General features: G+C 39.2%; 1 protein-coding gene across 2 annotated transcripts; it reads left to right on the forward strand.

The window, feature by feature from the left end:
- The first annotated feature begins 137 nt into the window (after positions 1–137).
- postna (periostin, osteoblast specific factor a) lies at positions 138–17,083 on the forward strand. Of its 2 annotated transcripts, XM_084942508.1 has the most exons (23): positions 138–451; positions 1,846–1,944; positions 6,235–6,299; positions 6,405–6,562; positions 6,666–6,830; positions 6,946–7,092; positions 7,218–7,359; positions 8,001–8,213; positions 8,303–8,437; positions 8,624–8,772; positions 9,132–9,268; positions 9,879–10,009; positions 10,180–10,310; positions 10,657–10,759; positions 10,848–10,915; positions 11,009–11,054; positions 11,143–11,178; positions 13,667–14,008; positions 14,118–14,147; positions 15,658–15,702; positions 15,918–16,004; positions 16,091–16,126; positions 16,209–17,083. In XM_084942508.1, exons 1-23 carry the CDS (start codon positions 333–335, stop codon positions 16,271–16,273), a joined length of 2,649 nt encoding a protein of 882 aa, XP_084798634.1. In that variant the 5' UTR covers positions 138–332; the 3' UTR covers positions 16,274–17,083. The 2 variants fall into 2 exon arrangements, with proteins under 2 accessions (XP_084798634.1, XP_084798635.1); XM_084942509.1 differs by lacking the exon at positions 15,658–15,702 and having other exon boundaries at positions 16,209–17,082.
- The last annotated feature ends 5,794 nt before the right edge of the window (positions 17,084–22,877 follow it).

Here is a 22,877-nt window from a genome sequence, read left to right on the forward strand (position 1 = left end):
CGGTGGTCTGCAAATTCATGCAAAATTCATACAAACATGAGGGAGGAGGAGAGTTAGTGGTGGAGGAAGGATTTCGACTGAATAGAAGGGTGTATGCGGGTGGGAGAAGGATATAGTGGTATGGAACAGACAGTGAAGAACTAAAAAGGGAGTGGGTGTGTTAGAGAGAAGCTTGTTCATATAAAAGCTCCCTCTCTCATTTGTGTTCCCACATATCCTGTTTCTGGGGACTCCTGCTTGTGTGTGCGTGCGTGTGTGTATGTGTGCACTTGAAAGACAAGAGCAGTGTGTGTTTGAGCCCTTGCAGCACTGAGGACTGATAACTTCACAGGATGCATCGGCTTCTGGTGGTGACCTTAGTGTTGGTGGCCTTCTGCAGTCTGGAGACCACAGCTTTTTCAGCTTATGACAAGATAGTCACCCATAGCCGCATACGGGCCAGGGATCAAGGGTAGGTAGACTTAGTATTTTTCCTATCACCTTGTTTGCAGGTGTAAGAACATAAATTGTATGATCTGGCAATAAACTGTAGCATTTGTAAAAGGTTAGACTACGTCAATTTTTAATATGGTTTTAAATCTTACTGAGCACTACAGTTTCATGAACAGATCAGTCATATTGATGAAAAATAGGAAATTTCGCTTGATCGTCAACATATTTAACATGCAAAAATCAACAACTGAAGTCCAGAGAAATCCAAATACTGTAAGAAATAACCCTTTCTAAAATTTTTCTAGTGTATTTCTTATTGAAATATTCCAAATATTATTAATTGTGTATTTATTAATTATGTAATTAATGTAATTTAAAATTCACATGTAAATTGAATAAGATGAATCTTCTTTAAAATCATATTTTGGATTAAGACTGATGCCAAAATGAACCAAATAATTAGTTCCGCCTCTTGGGTGGTTTTGACCTTACTGTAAGTACACTTGCGACGCACATTACTGTAGCAGATACTGTACATTAGTGTTTTGTCTGCTTGATTAATAAAGCACCATTATTACTTGCTGAAATAAATGTCTGCTAACTTGAAAAAAAAACCCACAAAACAGACAAAAAATGCACATGCATCAAATTTTGGTTTTACGTAATACACCATATGGACAAAAGTACTGGACCACACCCCTTTAACTTTAAATTCAAGCGTTTGGTGTATAAAATCAAGCAGCTACTCACACAGCCTGTCCTCGCAAACATTTGTGAATGGGAAAGGTTGTTGCTAAGAACTCACTGAATCCAAGTATGGTACTGTGTTAAGACGACAGCATTGCAACAAGTCAGCTCATGAAGTTTCTTCCATCCTAGAAATACCACAATGAACTGTAAGTGGTATATTTGTAAAGTGGAAGCAATTAGGAACCACATCAACTCAGCCATGAAGTAGCAGAGTTGATGTGATTCCTGTCCTGCAGCTCTTAGTGTTTAAAAGCTGCCAACACTCTGATGACTGCACAGCTCTAAACCTCCTCTGACATTAACATCAGCACAGAAAGTGTGCTCAAGGAGCTTCATGCTTATCAGTTTCCATGAGTGAGCAGCTCCTGTACTCGTCATTTGTCGGTGACCCAGTACTTTTGTCCATATAATGTCTTATTAACATAAATATTGCATATTGATATGTGTAAATTGCTTTTTTCTGCCATGCATTCTTTTCCATTTCATACATACACACCTCCCCACATCTTCTCATGGTCTTTTTCTTCAACTTGTCTATCCTTGTCGCCTTCCTTCCCCCTGCTACGCTCGTACAGTTCCATATCCCGACCTTCCTCCTGATCCTGTTCCTTACGTTCTTTTGTTACTCCCACCTCACCCTCTCCTCCCTCTCCTCTCTTACAGACCCAATGTGTGTGCTTTGCAGCAAGTCACAGGGACCAAGAAGAAGTACTTCAGCACATGCAGGAATTGGTACAAACGCAGCATCTGTGGCAAGAATACGTAAGTGTTTACAGAAAGACCGAATGGATCTAATTAGCACAGCTTTTTATCATTACTTGCACTGAATTAGACTGGTCTGATCAAAAGTGCAAACCACACCCAGCTTCATCACCCATCTATCAGCAGAGGCCCAATATGTTTGACCAAACCCTTTCTGCACCCTCAGACTTGTACCTCAGTTTATCTGAACCTACAGCATCTCGCTTTCTCCTCTTAACCTTCGCTTTAAAATGAAGTTGCATGGTTCAAACGAGTAATGTCTTTGTGCATTTATGAAAATAATAAGAAACCAAACTTTAGGGTGCTTGTGGTGGATTTATTTATTTAGGTTATTTCCTGCAAAATAATTTCATACAATATTACATGAAACGCACCTAAAGGAGTGTAAGGCTTAGTTGGAGCTGTTCTGGTATACTTAAGTGCAGCAGCAGCAGAAAATAACATACACACTTAGTCTCTGTCGTTAGCCCACATGCACACACAAGAACACACATGTAGACATACAACCATCTGTTTTCAGTCATGCAGTCAACTGGAGCACCTGTTGCGGTATCGATAAGGCTGAAAATGGGGTGTGAGCTCAGGGGTGAGTCATTTTCTCCCAAAACAGTACAGTAGTAGACATGAAAACAACCAGGAATTACTGGTCAAAACATGTGACAGTAGATTACAAGAAGCTAGTAGGGGTTTCTAAGATAAGAAACACAATTGCTTGGCCTCATCGTTACATCACTACCAAGTCCCATTAGGCTATTTACAAGTTATTTTTGTCAGATCTTTATGTAATGTGAATATGGCATATTTAAAATGTTTAAATTAAACAATTTCTAAAATAGGATTTTGTTAGCCGAAAAAATAAATTTCAATGCATTTAACTTTTTTCTGGTTTATAACTTAATTTGTTAGTTCATGCAAATAGTTAGTGTTACAAACAGCAAAATCTACATCAAAGATAAGTAAGTTTTTCCCACAGAAAGCACTTTGCTAAACAGCTGGAAGTGTTCAGTATATTCTCCTCTTATCTGTCTCACTTTGTAGTGCACCACTGGTGATAGATTGGATCACCCAGAGAGATACCCTGTTTTGTTGTTTTGTTCTTTTCCAGTGCTAGTGGGTCAGTCACACACTTTCACGTTTAATCTTTTTCAAATGGTTTTGTTGCTGTTGAGCATCCTGAACATATTTCCAAAACTAAACTTTGATCTTACACCGCTGGTTAAAAGCATGTGTAGTTTCAGGTCACTATACCAACCTAAAAGTATTAACTATTAACCTAACATAGTTTGGGAATTGCTCATGTTTCTCTTGATATAATGGTACCATAGGATCTTTTGAGGATTTCATTTGAATTGAGCTGTTGGATGAAAGAAACGTTTTTTCTGTTAAAGAAAACTATTTGCTGGAAGCACAGGATGTGTGATTAAAATGAAGTGGACTTTATAACAAACCACTGTAAAAGTCAGATTCTTAAAGATATATAAATTTAGAGGAAGTCCACACCCATCTATACAAAAAAAGCCCTTCTACACAATATTAAGACCAGACGGATGAGGATGGAACAGAGACTGTTCATTAGTGATTACAGAGGATTAAAAAAAAAACACTCCAATGTCTTTATCTGGTGCCAGAAAACCCCACCTAAAGTCTTTGTATGAATACTGTGTGTGTGTGTGTGTGTGCGTGCGTGCGTGCGTGCGCGTGTATGCGTGCACCAAAGCCCCATATTTGCACATCTGCTCATCTGGAAGCCACATTGAGTTGTTTCATGCTGTGATACAACCAGGGGCTTGGCTACAGTGCACTGGCTAATTTTGTTTCAGGTCTCTGTTGAATCTATTATCCTGTCAGAGCGTAGCTGGGGAGCAATGACTTCATACCTTCCTGACGGCCAGTCGTGGAGGGGTATTTATGTATTTTATATTACTGAAATTAGTGTCAAGGCAAAGAGGGATTGCTCTTTAAGCAACATGCCTCTTTGCACAAAATGATTAATTCAACACATTCAGCAGAATCAAACACACACAGAGACGTTTTTCTATAAACACACAAATACTAATTAAATGGATTAGCTTTGCCAAGCGTGAATCTTTGTAGAAAGTGTGTGTGTACATGCACATGTGTGCTTGTGTGTGTATGAGAATGAGGTTTTCAGTTGAGGGGACTTGAATCTACTTGCATACTGACTATGGTTGTGTTACTTGCTTGTTTGTTTGTAAGAATTACATTTTTATGTTACATTTTATGCAGTTAGCAGCTATGGTTGAGGTTGGTGTACTTGCAGTAAGCTATTTTGTAAAAAAGTAGTGCTTTGGCGTAATTTATCAATACTGGTGATTCCTGAATAGAAAGCAAACTATTGATAGACTGGTTTACTGTAAATCATGAAAAACTAATGTGAACATATGGAAACACAATGTTTCCATGAGAAAAAGGAAGGAAAACCTCAAGTTCTGCAAAATGTAATGAAAGTGTAATTAGCTCAAAGAAAAAGTCGAAACTAATTTCCGGAGCTGAAAACTCAGGAAGTGTTTCAAATTAAACCCCAGTACAGGTTATTCACTTCCTAGTTTGTCTTAGAAAATGTTCGTTAACTGGGGACTAATCCTAATCAAATGCTGTCAAACCATCTATGGTTTGTTTGTTCTCAGTAAAACTTCTCACATTAGAGCTACAGTACTGTCCTGTGTCTCATTATATTAGCCTTCTCACACCTCATTCTTTCATTCATGCCAATGCAAAAGAGTGCCAGCTGAGCCCCTGTTATGAGCACAGCTTATCTGGTGCTTATCTTGCATTTTGTCATGGAATGGGGAAAGTAGGACCCAAACACAGGACTCTTGAATGCAGACAGTGCGTGTATTTACAGTGCAGTGAATAATAACATGACAATCAATCCCCGTGTGCGTTCCCCATGTGCGTTCCCCAGTGTCCGTGCTCTGTGTCTCTGCTCCCTTTGTGCTTCCATACAACGTGCTCGCTGCCCTCTTGTCTCTGCAATCCTCTTGGAGAAATCACAGAGGCAGTTAGAAAGCCCACAGTTATGATAGACTCACCCTTTCAACTGACTTGCTGGGAAACTGACGGGAAGTCTTGCAACGATCCAGCATCCATGGGAAGCTCAGCCACTCTTCTAAGTAGCTCCCCCAGACGAGGCTGATCAGCAGCAGGTGCGTGCCATCATCCTCCTCGGGTGTGGCCAGCCTGCTGGCGGGGACACACTCACCAGGCCTGATGGTGCCTGTAAACCGGCCTTCCAGATACACACACACACACACACACACACACACACACACACACACACACACACACAAATGCCTATACACACAAACATGGAAAAGAGGGACACAAGCACGACACAAACCCATAAAAAAAAAACAGTCCACAAACGCTCATGAACCCTGGGTCACCAGACCCAGGGTTCATGACACAGTTCTTTGAGTTACGCTTTTACAAGTTTTGATAAGCCTTTATTTCCACCTAAAATCTAAATGAAGACACCCCGTCTGTTTTTTTAGAAGTGAAATTAAAGAATGAAAATCTGTGAGAATGTTTTCTGGAAAATTTACAGACTACAGAATTCAACTTGACAAGTGAGACGTCTGATAGCAGTCTACCACACAGAAGAGAGGAAACTAAGTAACTTAGAGTTGTCCATAAAAATGTAACAGATAACAGTTTGTTTTTTGATAATAGTGCTTACACATGATCCTGTAATTTTTTTCTTTCTTCTTTTTAAGACAGAAAAAAAGTTACTAGAGATCTTCCCAGTCACCAAATTTTTCTCGATTAACCTCCTGTTGGGACTTTTTGAGCTCTTTGTCACTTTTCTTGTGGAAACACAAACCATGTAAATGTTTTTTTCTCCTTTCCAGTCTGCTTAACTTGTTGGTTTTTTGACAGTTTTTTTTTTTATGTTTAATTCATGTCAAACTTTTTCATAAGTTTACTATGTGGTGTTCAGGTCAGCCAGTGTCAAGAGTTACTTCCTCATTTGTTGTTTTCAATGCCCTCATTCCCAGGGCTCCTCATTATCTCACAGCTGCACAGGTTTTTTTTCAATGACTCATTTATTTTAGTTTGTTGAGATGGTATAGTTTTGTTTCAGTTCATCACCTTGTGTTAGAGTCATGTAGACTCTTGCTCCGTTTGAAATTTATATGATAAAGATGCACAACCCTGAACAATTAAGTTATTTATTTTTGACATTTTATATCTGGATTAAATTAATCTATGTTTTTAATGATTATCTACTTATTGAATAACTCACTGCTCTTTTAATGTTTTTGGCAGGATGGTTGTATATGAATGCTGTCCAGGTTATATGAAACTCGAGGGTATGAAAGGATGCACTGCAGGTAGGTGGATGGCTCAACAGATTCATTCAAAATCAACTAAAAATTACAATATATTCGATATGAATATTTCCTCTGGTTTCTCACAACTCTCAACCTCACCACCAGTGGCTCCCATTGACCATGTGTATGGTACACTGGGCTTTGTCAAGGCTACAACCACACAGCAATATGCTGAAGTCTCTAAACTGAGAAAAGAAATTGAGGGAAAAGGCGCCTTCACCTTGTTTGCACCTAGTAATGATGCCTGGGATGAGCTGGACCCTGTGAGTAAACCTGTGTTTAAAACCTTAGAGAGAAATGCATTTACAATAATGTCTGCTCAAACACAGTTATACTTTGATGAAACTAACACTGTGATTTTTAAAGGCTCAACGATCTGCACTAGAGAACAATGTGAACATTGAACTCTACAACGCTCTGCATTACCACATGGTAAACCACCGTGTCCTCACCAAAGACATGAAGAATGGCATGACTGTCAGTTCCATGTACAATGAAGAGGGTCTGCACTTCAACCACTACCCAAATGGGGTCAGTTTATGAACGGTGTAGACAAGCGCAACGCTGCATGATTATTACAATTATATCTATAAGAGTCAATTAAGCCATTGATTGTTTTATCTTCATAAAATATTCACTTCCTAAGGTTGTTACAGTGAACTGTGTCAGGATTCTCCATGCTAACCAGCTGGCCACAAATGGTGTGGTGCACGTCATCGATCGGGTAATCAAGGCCGTGGGGAACACCATCAAGGATCACTTGGAGCTCAATGAAGACCTTTCCTCTTTTAGTGTATGAAACTATTCTCAAAAAAGTTTACAGTTGTACAGTTCACCATTAACAAACAGTAACTTTTATCCAACTCATTATAGCATCTGATTCTTAGAAAAATGTTTACGTCGTGTCTTTTTCCCCAGGCTATCGCATTAGCTTCCAATGTGATGGACAAGCTGGGTGAGCCTGGCCAATACACTTTGTTTGCTCCAACTAATGACGCCTTTAACAAAATGAACCCAGACTACTTGGAGAATATCATGGAAGACCCAGCTGTTGTTAAAGGTACAGTAAAAATGTGATGCCTTAATGAGAGCATAAAGTACAACCTTAACATTTTCACATTGTTCCTGTGGCCTGGTAAATATGCTAAAAAAGGGCCACTACTACTATGAGCTACTATGAGCTACTATGAGCATGTGTGGCAGCTTCACACAGCTCATAGTAGGCCCGCAGACAAATTGGTATGAAGTGGACTTTGAACTTTGAACTTGTTTTTGGATTGACAAATCCAAAAACCACACAAAAAACAGCTTATCTGCTTATTTGCTGAGTCATGAATACAGGCATGAAGTCAGTGACAGGTTTCTTCTTGGAATAAAATACAATTCAAATTTTGCTTGTGTTTCTAATGCATTGCTTTTGCAGGCTAAATTTGTTGGCTTAGCTTGATAGTCGGGCTCAGCTGTGGCATAAATACATGCCTAAATGTGAATAATGAGCACAGAGAACATTGATGTTTGATTCATCTGCGTACCTGTAATTCCTGAATAACACATCACAGCACAAGCTTCACATAATAATTAGATACTTTAAGTGTGTAATTTGAGTTGCAAACCTATGTTCAACTTGTGTTTATGTTTATTTAATTACTCAATTAAATGTAATTAATTTTGCCTCTTTCACACTTTGACCAACCTTGTCAGCCCTGGTGAACTACCACCTGTTAAAGAGTGTCCAGTGTGCAGAAGCAATCATGGTAGGATCCATGTATGAGACTGCAGAAGGCAGCAGCATAGAGATTGGCTGTGACGGTGACAGTCTGACTGTGAACGGCATCAAGATGGTCCTGAAGAAGGACATTGTAGCAACCAATGGCGTCATCCACCTGATAGACCAGATGCTGATCCCAGACTCAGGTACAAACACATTTTGAAGTTGTTTAAATCGTTTGGCGTCTTCCTTTTAATGGGTCACAGGCATATCTTTTTTGTATTGTTCATGTCAGCCAAGGAAGTGAAATCGTTACTGGAAACCTCCCAGAGCACTTTCAGCAGTAAGTTGTCTGAGCTGGGCTTAGCTGAATCCCTGGGTCCAAAGACAGAGTACACCCTCCTAGCTCCTTTCAACAGTGCCTTCACTAGTGAGTTGAAACATGTTCTTATCTATAGAAAAGTAGCACTTTTTTGTGGTTATAATATTTTGTCTTTTACAAACCAAAAATATTATAACATATGCCACACTTTTAAATTGCAAGGCATTTTGCCTTATTTAATCAGGATCTAAAACTATCCATCTTATTTAAATCTCTGACATTTCTCTCTGTCAGGTGAAGTGATGTCAATGGACACAAACATGCTGAGACTCATTTTGGAAAACCACATCTTGAAGATAAAAATGAAACTGAGTGAGCTTTACAACGAACAGACGCTGGAAACAATCGCTGGCAAACTGCTACGAGTCTTCATTTACCGCACTGTGAGAATTCTGTGTGTGTGTGTGTGTGTGTGTGTGTGTGTGTGTGTGTGTGTGTGTGTGTGTGTGTCTGATTTATGTGAGCCTTACCAAGTGTGTGGTATATTGTTGCTGACTTTAAAAATCTGTAAACATCTAATTACTCCAGCTTTTGGCAGATGAAGTGTGTTTCTGCTTGACCAGATAGCATATTAGAGTCAGCTGGGTTTAATTTCTCCACAGAAACATTGTCTTGTTCTGATTGATGACAGTCAAAAAAAGAAAGGCTTACAGCCTTCCTCCACACAAGCAAATGGTTACCAGATTTGTACAGTGAATTTTAAACCTGTGGCTTAACTTTATGAATGCTCCTTTTTTGACAGGCTGTGTGCATAGAAAACACATGTATGGTGCGTGGCAGTAAGGAGGGGAGCAATGGGATGCTCCATTCTGTGAGGTCTCTAATCAAACCACCTGAGAAAACTATCTATGAGCTCCTGATTGCTGACGGACGTTTCAAGTAAGAGCAAAGTATTATTCTAAAATACTTGTTGCTGAAAATGATTTCTCTTTGAGTCAAGTAAAAATTTTATCTCCAGTAGTGGGGATGGAAACAGTGATCGCACATTGCTTGTGTGCGTAATAAAACATCTTTTTCTGATGCTGTTGATGATGCACTTTCAGCAGAACATTTCTCACTGTGTAATTAAAGGCACCAGTAAAGGTTGGTAATGAAGAACTGAGGAAAACAAATCTGTGACTCAGTGGGACCACACGAGAATGCAAATCTCATTCAAACCATCTGCCTGAACTTCACTGCTAACACTATAATCCTCCCGGCTTAAAAGAGAAACCTTTTTTTATCTGTTCTGATATTCATTGTGTTATTGCAGTTAGAGCCATTTTGCTTGTGCAAATACACAAATATAGAATATAAATTTCTTTCTGTCTGAACCACAACACTAAGACTGTGGTTAAAATATATACTTCCAGTGGATCATTAAAATCACCTGATTTCCACTAACCGATTATTGTATACTTAAACTGTACATTGCTCTTAAATATTGTTCCTATTTTATTCCTGCATCCCTGATTTTATTCTTTTCTTTCTGTTATTTGAATGAATGTAGGAAATTCCTGTCGTTAATGGAAACAGCAGGTCTGTATGATCTGTTAAAGCAGGAAGGCTCTTACACCGTCTTTGCACCAACGGACGATGCCTTTGTCGACCTCAGCAAGGAAGACATGGCTCTGCTCAAAAGTGAGTACCCCACTGCAGTGAGCACATATGCACTTATCTTTTGAAAAACCCAGCAATGCTGTCAAGGTATCTTCATCTAATTGGGAACTATTTGATGCAGAAATTAGAAAAATCATTGTTTAACATTGTGTAAAATATGAATTATAATTCCTTCGTATTGACGCCGACAGGTGATCTAACTGTTCTGAGAAACATCCTGCTGTACCACTTCAGTAATGGTACCTTCATCAATGGAGGATTAGAGGGAGGAGTTACCAATCTGCTCAAAACCTTCCAGGGCAAGAACCTGCAAGTTAAATCTGTATGTCATCTTTTAGAGGGTTTTTTCTTTTTCTTAATAAAAAAGCCAGCAACGAGTTTCTAAATCCTTCTGGGAATGTCATAGAGTGTTAATTTCAGATGTATCAGCTAATGAAACTAATGAAATCATTCTTAGATTAATGTTTAAAATTCAGCCCATGGGCAGAAAAACTTTTCAAACTCAGCTCAAAGTGTGAGTTGCCTCAGTTTTGCATGTTGGACAATTGTAGGATATTAGTAACGTTAATAAATGGAATTCCCAGCTCTCACACTGCATTCTTCTTAAATGACCTAAATATTCTTAAATTTGTGTGAAGGTAACGTTTAATTGTGTTTGGTTTTACCAGGTAGACAGCTCTATCCATGTCAACTCTGTGGATGTGCCACACAGTGACTTGATGGCAACAAACGGTGTGATCCATATAGTGAAGAATGTTCTTTATCCAGGGGGTAAGAACGTGTGCTGTGTGTTCACCTGTATGCCTGGTTGCATTCTGTTTGTTTGATATATATTAAATGTGACGCGTCTTACTTACAGACCTTCCTGTGGGCCGTCAGGACCTCCTGATCCTCCTGAGGAAGCTGATTAAGTACATTCAGATAAAGGTAGTGAAGGGGAAACCCTGTCTGTGTATTTGTGTAGAGGTTTCACTGGTTGACTTTTGAAGCTTTCATTCTGTTATGCTTTTTGTTTTGTAGTTTGTCTCTGGATTTTCTTACACTGAGATCCCGCTCACCTTCATCAGTAAGTTCCCATAATATCACTATCACTGTATTATGTTTAGATATTTTTGCCTGAGCAGGAACCTAAAACTAATTTTATTACTTCACAGAAAGGACTATCACAACAACTACTCATTTTGTTGAAGGTAAGACCTACAGCTAACTACACAAAGGACTTGAGTCTGCACTTATTTGATTTACAATCTGCAGTGATCATAAATAACAGACATTCCTTTAAAACAAATGCATATTCTTTGCTCAACAATACAAATATGCATAAAGTGAAATCTGTCTTGCAACCACATTAATAATTCATGTCTCATAGGAGGTTTCTCAGAGGAGTAAGTACGTACCAGTTAAAAGTCTGGACACACTTACCCGTATATTAGACAGGGATTGTAGGTCTTAAGACATATTATTTGTTGTTATATTTGTATGTTTTTTAATCAAACAAATGAATATAAGAAGGAAAAATCAGTCTTTGCTTGGACCCTTTGTGGTAATACTTATGTAGAGGTCATTGCTTTGCTGGGTGGGTTCAGAAAACAAAGGGTTTTTCAGATCTCAAGGGGATTTTCATTTCATCTTTTAAGAAACCATGTTCATAAGATTTAAGGGCTACAATAACTAAATCTAAAAATACAACTTTACAGTGATTATACAATTGATGTGCGATTACTCATCTGGGTAGAGAATCCTAACTATTCCTCATACTAAGCTACGTAAGCGAAATACTTTATCATTCTTGAAGTATTTATAAAATCACATACTGAATTTCACCAGAGAAACACACACACACACACACACACACACACACACATATGAAGAGAGAGACAGTATGCATAGTATGCAAACGGCTACCAAACAGCCATCATAATTCGTCATACAATGAGAACAGAACAAATCAACAATTGACAATGACTAATTAATATTAAAATCTGTAACATAATGTATTGTTTGGAGTTTAGTCTGTTACTATTTTTACCATTTCTTCATGGAGCAACTGTAACCCACATAATTTCCTTAGGGATTAATAAAATATTCTGATTCTGATTGTTTCAGGATGACCTGCCATTATCCAATCACACATCTGCTTACCTGTATCTTTTGCTCGTTTCTCCTCCTCTTCTTTTCTCTTTTTTCTAAACTGAAGACATGATGGCTTTGAACTTTTCTTGCCCATCTTAGTTTTAATTTTGTACTCCAGTATGAACACCCATCCCCCAACTCGAGGATCACCACAACATAACCTGATAGACCTACACCTTAGTTCACAGATTCACTTTGTCTAGGGTGTATTTCTGGGATTTCGCACAACCCAGGATTCAAATCATGAATACATAATGGGCTTGGATTTACAACATTATGAATGAAATGTGCTCTATTTGGAAGCAGCAGGGCTCTCCTCCCCTTTCGACGGGTTGTGTGTGAGACTTTAAATCATCAAACTATAAAATATAAATTTTAAATTGTTATTGATCCCTTTACCCCGAGTCTTAAAGTGTATATTTATTTTCTTACTCTTCTTATATATATTGTTTGTTTACTTGCACTGCTGTAACTGGAGCCTCGTCGTCTCGTCTCTCTATATACTGTACTATATGTAGCGGAGATGACAATAAAGTTTACTTTGACTTCAGCAGCGAGCAGGCGCACCGAGGGCTCTCGCGCTCACTTCTCGCATACAGAATTTAGAAAAAACATCGGCGCAAATTATAAGTCTGTATCATAATGCCTGGTGTTTTCGTGCTTGTTAGTTTGTTATTATTTTTATTTTATTTTGCGAGTTGGTTATTAGATGCTGCTCCAGCCAGCCAGAGAATCCCCCGCCGCCCCGCCCTCTCCTCTCTGTGCCGCAAGCAGCAGGCGCACCTCGCAAACGGAGGGCGCCCTTACTCCCAGCAAATGGGCGATAGAAAACCGATCGGTGCCTATGCCATCCCCAGTATGCGCTGGCATGACGTCGGGGCAGCATGAGTACGAGCATTTTTTTTTTTTTTTTTTGCCGATGCCCGTGATGCCGCCTCCCACCACGATGCCGCTCCGGGCAACCGCCCGTGTCGCCTGTATCAAAAACTGCTACTGGACATGATCTAGGCTCTGATTACTAAAAAGGGCACTTATCAAGCAACCTCAGGCCAAAGATCAGCCTTCTGATAAAAATGGAAATCTTTCACCTTTCAGCTGGCTCTTGTACATATACTGTCACACACACACACACACACACACAGACAAAAAGTGATATTTTTGGCAAACGTTTCTTGGGGAAGGTTCTGGGGTTAGATGGGGATATTTTGCCAGATGCTCACATCTCATTTATTATAATTTAAACCAGTAGTTTTTAAAGCTGAAACACTCTAAACCAACTAAAGAAAAAAATGAAAAATTCTCATACAGACCTGATTATTTCTCAAAGTGTGTAAGAGCAGGATTGATTAAGGCCTCCTTTTTTTCAGTGCTGCAATCACTTACCATGCTCATGCCATCTTCTTGGTTTGAATACATGTTCTTATCTGCTTGGAAAACTACACATAATGTGCCTTCAGACTCCTCCATAATAAAGAATTTGAGGGAGTTACACCCTTATTCCCTACATTCTTGACCGATGCTGAAATTACCTTTCCCTCTCTACAGTTCCTGACTCAACGGTGATCCGCAATGTTACCAGGGTTATTTCAGTGGAACCATCTATCACTACCATAAAAAGAGTAATCGAAGGGGACCCTTCACTTTTTGAAGACATCAAAACGAACTTTTCAATTACTACCAAGATCATCAAAGAGGACCCTACAGTTACAGAAGTCACCAGAGTCATAGAACGGGACTCTGCAGCTTCCAAAGTGACCAGGGTCATCAAAGGGAACCCTACACAGGCCAAAGGCACCAGGGTCATTGAAGGAAACCCTACACAGACCAAAGTCACCAGGGTCATTGAGGGACAGCCTTCCATTGCCAAAGTTACAAGAGTTATTGATGGTAATTTTCGTCAAAAATGCTTATATCATTCATTTTCCATCATAGATGATCAAATTTGAAGCTCACAAAGTTTTTGGAACAGATTTGATGATGTTGCCTTGAATCACAGGTGCCAGTGTTGGTGGAGATGGCAGCACAGGTGAGTTTCCTTTGCATGTTTACTGATTTGAAGACTGTAGTAGCATTAATCTTAGAGCATTCATGCACCTTTTAACAGATCTGCATGATGATATTAGCCACTGTGTGTCACTCTCATTTAATGCAGATTTAATTTCACCTTTAATCGCATTTTTGTGTGGTGATCAGCTACTAAGTCAGATACTGTTTTCCTGGTTTGCACCATTCTTTGTCTTGAGTTGATCCTTTTGTGAATGCCTCATCTTCAGTAACTACTCTCACTTCCTCTATGGTGTATACTGTATTTCTTAAGAACAATGATGACCATTAGAAGAGAGAAGGGATTGTAAAGCACATGCAGTGACTTGGCTCTTTTGAGCACAGTTGTTCAGCCATGGTCTTCATCAATTTATTTTATTGTAAGGCCTGAAGTTTGGATTTTGACTGCCGGTAGAAGCAAACCAGTGATGTGGATCGTTTACATCCAGTCCTTCTCTGGCTGGCTAAGTGGCAGCCAAAGCCGCCATTGCTGCTGGAACCTGTCATCTCAGTTTCTCAGATTTGTGAAAGCATCCATGACTGCTGTGTTTGACGGGGTGAACAATGGCAAACTTAAATCCTGACAAACTTAAATCCTGACAGAGATCACAGGAACTGAGCTACAAGTGTCTTGTCAAGTTGGAAGGAAATGTGATCCTTCAACAGACTAATCAACATAATCAACAAACTAAACAGACAGGTGGGAGGTGTTGTTTGATGAAGGTTTAGATGGCTGGATCATAATTTGAGGTTGGAACTAGAGATCAAACATACAAGAAAAACACTAAAGGAGAGAGGAGTTAGCAATTAACTCAGCAGTGAGGCTCATGACTGAGGTACCCAAAAGACGGACAAGTGTTGATTGGAGCAAGATTTACCCAAAAATGAATTAGTCCTCATTTCGGACTGGATACATCAAACTGCTCTTTATTGTTTTTGTGTTTGTTTGTGTCCGGGACAGCCAGATATGTACTGCTCGGAAAGCCCTGTTTAACAGCCTGGTTCATGGGATTTCACAGAATATGACGACAATCTTTGGCAAGCATGCAAGGAACATAGGTTCATTTTTGCAATCCATCTGCTGGATAGACATCCAATTCCATCCTAGTATAGATGTTGTTGTTTCTTAGGGGAGGTTGCACATCCTCTATGTTGTGGCATGTATGTGTAAGAATTGTGCAGTGTGCAAATTATATTATTATATTATCAGACCACTGGGCCATTGTCTTTTGGGTACAGGAGCAGGTGATCTTTCAGCTGTTTTCCTGGTGTCTTGCAGCTCATTTCTTGGGCTAATGGTACTGTGCGTCTGTGTGCAATTTGTGTATGTTCATAAGCTTACCCATGTGTGCTTGACTCTGTGTTGGTGGTGGCGGAGGAGGTGTTTTATGGGGTGTATGTGCCTGTCAGTCTGTCCATTTGTCAGTCAGTACTTGTACAGTTGCTAAGTCGTTAAATGACTTTCAACACCCTTCTCCGCTGCCGGTCTGAAGGTGGAGCCAGACACACCACGGCGAACGAGCCTCAGATCATTGAGGGTAATGTGTCCTCCCATAAACACTTTATACCAAATAGGTTTATTTCAAATGTTTCATTTCCTTTGTTCCTTAAAATGATCATGATTATAAATCTATATTCAGTGCAAGTGGATACCTCAAGGTGGGAAAGTAATTATGAAGCCTTTTTAAAAACTGATTTGACTCAGAACATGATTTTGGATTTTAGATGTAATGGTTTTGTTTCAAACGTTCAGGCCCAGACTTTTCCAGGATCACTACAATCCACGGAGACCCAAGTCTGATTGATGAGGAGTCTGAGAGAATTAGCAGAATCATTAAAGGTAAGTGCTTTGACTTTAATTTTGTGACATACTTGTCTGTATATCTCTAATATACAAACTAACCATATTATCTCTTAAATTCGCAGAAGGAGGTAGATTTGCTGCTGCCAGGAAAGCTCCAGGTAACAGTATAATTACTTGCTGATGCATTCACAGCCTTTATCTTCTTAATAAATTTTGTTCGCTCTGCTTCGTCTTTTTCAGCTGGAATGAAGAGGCGGGCAAGGCGGGCAAGGCTGGTCAGGCGTCACCATAAGCCAAGGGAGTGAATCTTGCAGAAAGATAAACGCTTAGGGCTCACCACAAGGATTGTATGCATCTCCAACGCTCCTGGTCGAGCAGTGGTGGATTTTGAAAACCGCAGATTGAGATTAAATTAATTTAGCCATTTCTTAATCCAAAGAACCATTAAGTTTGTTTGTTATTCCATCTGAGGCACAGTTCATGTAATAGCCATACGATTAAACTCTTTATTTCCCTAATTTTGGTGTGTAAGGAATAGTGATTTTTAATGTGGGGCAAAATAGGGTGAAAGGTGAGGTATATTGTATGAGGATTGTTGTTTGTTTGTTTTTTCGATATCACTTTGCAAACAGATTAGTTGGAAAGAGTTTTGTATTCTTTTTGTTTGTTGTTTTTTGTCATATGGTGCTCTGTTTTAAATAGTGTTTCGCTACCGGTAGATCTTCTACTGTACCTCTGTAAATTATGGCATGATCATTTTAAAATGCCACGATGGGGTTTTTTCTATCATGACTGCGATAGATCGACAGATGTTTCATACTTTTGATTGGGAACTTGACTCGTGTATGTCTATACACAATCAGACTTTACAATCCTATGTTTGTACCTTACAAACAAGTGACCAATAAATGTGTGAATACAATGCAGATTATGACTAAAGAAATTCCTTTCATCTACTTTTCCATTATCTAACATGGCTAATCTGTCTGTAGAGCTACATCGTGTATATGAATATACTCAAAGTAAACTGCTGGTGAAAAAAACCCTAAAAAAGCATAAAGCAATCAAAAGGTTTTCAAGAGTATTGACACTAAATCAGATGAGCAATCACTTCCTCAGACAGATGTCTATAAACCTAAGTTTAATTTTCATAAGAATCCATAGACCTGAAATCAAATGTAAAACTGAATAACTTTTTTACTATTTTTTAAATGGTTTAAATGAGAAATGTTCACAATTATATCTCATGTATATTATTACATCATCCAAAGTGTTATCACTTACAGTGTATTTTTAATATGTTAATATGAAGTATAACATGCAGGTTAAAACGAACAAAACAAAAAAAAAGTTTTACACAGTTATTATTGTGTACTTAGTCCTGATTGTGTCTACTAATGTACAGGTAACATCTTCAAGAAGCATGCTTCATCTGCAAATCTGACAGTAGCCCTGGCAGCTACCTGTTGAGCTGTGATGACTTTGCTGTCATATCTTACGATCTTTATCTGACTAAATTATTCCAAATACTTTGAAAGCAAAATTTTGGACCAATTTCACTTTTGGATTTCAACCAAGGAGTGTCTTAACTGCAGCACATGCACTGATTGACCTCGTGTTTTCCTGGTTTACTTTTGCTTCTGAGAATCACCATTACGCAAGAAGCCTCTGTCCATGGTGTAGCTCTTTAGTAATATCATTTAAATGACTGGTGGCAACTTGCCTCTGAAAAATTAAAGTTTGCACAAGGAATGGTTGCTTAACATCACAAGGCCCTGATAAAACCAATTGCAGCTCACTCTGTGTTTTCAGCATGTTTTTTGTTCTCTTCTTTCATTCACAGACACAAAAAAATACTGAATATCTGTGTTATTATGAGGATAATTACTTATGATAGTAACAGAGACACATTATCATTATTAATGTTATTATTATTATTATTATTATTATCATCATCATCATCATCATCATCATCATCATCAATTATTATTATTATTATTATTATTATTATTATTATTACATAACAGATCTGGCCCACCTAAACATATGGTGAGGGTATGCTTGGAAAGCCTGTCAACACACACCTCGGGAAGAGTTTCAACAGCATTCCGGGGGGGACTTGGGACATTGAGTCACCTCTATTGCCGAAGCCGCTGCATCCACAAGGTGGCTCGTGCCTGTCGTGGTGTTAACCCAAGGCAAAGCAGAACACAGATCGGGCAGTGGCTGAAGCAAAAACTCGAGTGTGGAAGAGGTTCGGATAGGCCATGGAAAAAGACTTTCAGACTGCCTCGAAGAGATGCCTCTGTCAGTGCCCCCCAGGGTGGCTGTGGCTACAATGTAGCTTGCCATCACCAGTGTGTGAATGTGTGTGTGAATGGGTGGATGACTGGATGTGTAAAGCGCTTTGGGGTCCTTAGGGACTAGTAAAGCGCTATACAAATACAGGCCATTTACCATTTACCATTCTGGCAAACTATCAAAGGACTCAGGAGGGGAAAACAATGTTCTACCTGCACTGTGTGGAGTGGAGCGCTGTGACTTCGACTGGGAGTATTGTTGGGCGGTGGAAGGAATACTTTGAGAAACTCCTTAATCCCACCCCCACGTCTTCCGTGGAGGAAGCAGAGTCTGGGGACGAGGGGGCGACTCGCTTATCTCCCGTCTTTAAGAAGGGCAACCGGAGGGTGTGTTCCAACTATAGGGAAATCACACTCCTCAGCCTCCCTGGGAAAGTCTATGCCAGGGTGCTGGAAAGGAGAGTCTCTCCGATGGTTGAACCTCGGCTCTTTATCCTCTCAAGGATATTTGAGGGTGCATGGGAGTTTACCCAACCAGTCTACATGTGTTTTGTGGACTTTGAGAAGGCATTCAGCTGTGTCCCTCAGAGTGTCCTGTGGGAGGTGCTTTGGTGGGAGTATGGGGTGTCTGGCCCATTGCTACGGGCCATTCGATCGTTATACCACCGTTGAAAGAGCTTGGTCCACATAGCCGGCAATATATCGGACTCGTTCAGTGGGTTCGCTGGGTGATGGACTCAGCAAGGGCTGCCCTTTGTCACCGATTCTGTTTGTAATTTTAATGGACAGAATTTCTAGGCGTAACCTAGATCCAGGACATCATGGAGAGATTATATCTCTCGGTTGGCTTGAGAATGTCTTGGACAAGCTGGAGGAAGTGGTTGGGGAGAGGGAGGTCTGGGCTAAGCAGAGAAGATGGATGGATAATATATATATATAAAATAGTACACAGATAACATTATTAATGAAATATTGAACTTTGAGCTCCAGCTATCTTAACTACATTTTTTTTTCTATGGAGTGTTGTACAAAATGAATATATCTCCAGTATTTTTCATTGCATTTGTTAAGATTCAGTGTAACACATTTAATATTGAAAGTTAGATGGAGAAAGATCAAACTTTGCATACACAAAGGAGCATAATAAATTAACAAAAAACAAAATCAACCCTGAATTATTGGAAAGTAGTAGAACTGATAGTAATTTAATAATTTAATGAGGCTCTCTTAAATCTGGGTCTTATGTTAATTGATCATACTTAATAAATCAGCCGCAAAATGTTTTTTTTAATTGCTTGATTAGCAAAGATATGATCGTTATTACTATTGTGCCACATGCACTGCTCCCTGCATTGATCCCTGTACACTTTTTTCCATCATGTAGACACATTCTGGCCAAATTTTTATGTACTGAAACTGTGCTATATCTCCTGGGCTCTGACCCAAAGGATCCGTACACTCTTCCCCATCAATGCCAGACAGCTCTGCTGTTGATGCTCCAACTCTAAATTAAAACCAGCTGACCATAGCTGCAGATCTAAAATTTATGGAACTCAAGGATAGTCTGCAGAGACAAACAGCAAAGTGGCATCCAGGATTCACTTTAAGATTAATGTACTTTGACATCTAGCATTTACAAATGACTCCAAATATGTCACTGCTACTAATCATACTATGTGATTTCTTTCTGCTGTTGCATATTACATACAAAGACTAATACGCTACATTAAAGTAAAGTGTTTACAGGTGGTATCTTTAACAAATGAGGAGTCAAACCAGAACTTAAAAAATTTAAATTAAGAAAACATCAAAAGGAAATGTCTTCACTTTTATAGCATAAACATCATAGATTGGCAGTAGAGGAGATATGAAATGTCATAACATTGGATATGTATAAGGTTGCTATATTATACGTGAATAGCAAATAAGTATAAAATGCATACAGTACATCTGTACTGTACACTGTGCAAACAGATCATCAGGGATATTTTTGATTGTGAAAATTTATCATGGTGCAAATAAATATAGAAGAGTAAAAACTGAGTCTTCCAAAGCATCTAAAAGAGAAATGTTTTTCGTGTTCCCAAGAATATCAGGCCAAAAATAAAATACCCAGCCCCAACTGTAATTCAAACAAAAATTGGATTTCAACTATAATCATTTAAAGAAAACAACACTGAGTAGAGAAACATTTCCAGTCATAAACACTGCAGGTGCTGCAGCATTAAACCACATGATCCAGCAGATTTTGGAGAATGGATGCTGTGGTCTGTCTGGGAGAATTCCACATCACTGAAGGATGACTATGACTGCCAAGACTCAACAGACAGTAACATGCGCAAGCTTCCAACTTAAGTAAAGCAGAATTTGCTGTGCAGAATCACTGGAGCCATTTGTGCTCCTGGCCAGTAGTTCCTCCATAGAGGGTGAAATTAATGTGATTGGTGTGACTGTGGAGAGGATGATGTCAGGCCTTGGAGATGCCCTTTGAGAGCACAAGCCAAAGAGGCTGTCTCTGTGTGTGAGCTGAGTGACAAGACAGGGAACGCAAACTTGAAACTCGCATGGACGTGTTTGTTGTTGTTTTTTGTTTTGAGAGAGAGAGATAGTTAAATATATATATTTAGATGGATATTGATATAGATATATTGAAAACTTCCTTATAATTTGGCAATTTTCTCATTTAAATCTACCTTTACTGTGTAGAATGTGGCAAAAGTTTATTTGATCTTACATCTAAGCCTTGATTAGCCTCTAACACAGAACATGCACAGTGAGCTCATCCATTACCAGCCATGCTCACAAGAACAATTTTCCAAGGAATCACAAGGGAGTTGAGCAGGAAAGGTGCAACAGATTGTGGGAGTATTATGAGGCCACAGAGGAAGGAAGGAAGGAAGGAAGGTTGAGTGCTGTCTATCTCAGTTGCTGATAGCAGTGACAATACAGAGACATGCACAGCACCTGTTTTATGTATGCATGTGAGCTGTTCCCACACGCACACATAAAACATAAAACACACGCATTTGTAAAAGTGTTATTCATTGTGTCTGGAATAACTGACGTGTTCCTTTTACCAAAATTATGTGGAAAACCACCATGGACTGTATAAAATGTAAACATTGAGGTAATAGACATTACCCATGGATTTTGGATGTTTTGAAATCATTCATTATTAGCATTTTCTATAAGTGGGCAAATTTGGATTAGAGGTTGAAGGCTGATTTATGTCATCACTTCTAAAATAGTTTCCTTAGCATAAACAAGAGCACTCAGAGAGTGCAACTCCCCCCTAAGGGCAAGGGCTATACTGAAACTGTGATGTTTTAGGATGTTTTTATGACAACATGCTGACGTCAGCCTGCTTTTATAACAATTTCCGGATGTCAAACCTATGACCTATGACCTTGAAGCATTACATAATCATTTTTTATCTTTACACATACAACTGGAGGAGAATTCCCTGAAATCATTGGCTTTTATAAGCCGTTACAACATCAGATTTTAAGATATATTCATGCAGCATGCAATTTTGCAAAGCTTTGTGCTGTAATTGTAACACCGTCGGGCTTCGTATTGAAAAGAATTACACTTGTGTGTACAGCTTTCTCTGTCCCCTTTCATGAGATATATTACTCTATATGGTTTCTAGAAGTTTTTTTCAAGGTCAACTTTAACCTTGGCAGCTAACAATGAGGATCAAGGAAAAATGCGAACTGACTTTGACCCAATGTTCACCTAAATTAAATCAACTCAAGTTGTTATTGGTATCTACTGTCGCATAAAATTAGAACATGGTATCTTGAAAATTGTAGACACTGTATTTGCAGAAGAACAATACGGGTGCAATGCATAGACATAATGCTAAGCAACAGACTTTCATTCACTACAACAGCAAACAGCAAAAACGCGATGGAGTGGTTCACTCCAGTGACTCCAGTCTGCAGTCGTGAGGGCTAGGAGACATTAATCAGCTACAGGCCCTTTGTTGGGACACCTTTCAATCAAAGCTGCCATATTCCTAACTCCCGTATCCAGATGGATGAGTTATAAAAAGAAATAAAATCCAAATAAGGGGGTCCACAATTTTTTTGGCATTTCATGTTGGCCTGGTTTTTCAGGAACCGTTCCAGTGCGAGCTGGAGGTTTTTCAGATACAGAGGTTGCTGAAAAGGGAGGCCTCACAATTTCTACCTGTATATGTTGCTGGAGAAAACTAGATTAGCATTTTTTTCACATTTTCATTTTATTAGAATGGTATTAACTTTATTTGCCATTGTTGCACACTATGTAATCTGCAACTGTTTTATTTAGTTGTATTTATTGGTTTAGCCTGTATCACCATCCATCCATTTTCTTCCACTTATCCAATTCAGGGTTGGCCGAAGCCTGCCCCCACCTGTAATAGGACAAGAGGTGGGATACAAACCTGAGTCACATTCACACCTAAAGAATCACCCACTAACATGCATGTCTTTATACTTTGAGAGGAAGCCAGTGCACCCTGAGAGACTCCAAACTGGGGTAGGTGTAGCATGGAAACTGCACACAGAAGGGCGCCAGGTAGGCAGCAGGTTTGAACCCAGGACCTTCTTACTGTGAGACATAA

This window comes from Perissodus microlepis, chromosome 10 (assembly GCF_051167445.1).
Source record: "Perissodus microlepis isolate ML-2025 ecotype Zambia chromosome 10, ASM5116744v1, whole genome shotgun sequence".
Lineage (NCBI taxonomy): Eukaryota > Metazoa > Chordata > Actinopteri > Cichliformes > Cichlidae > Perissodus > Perissodus microlepis.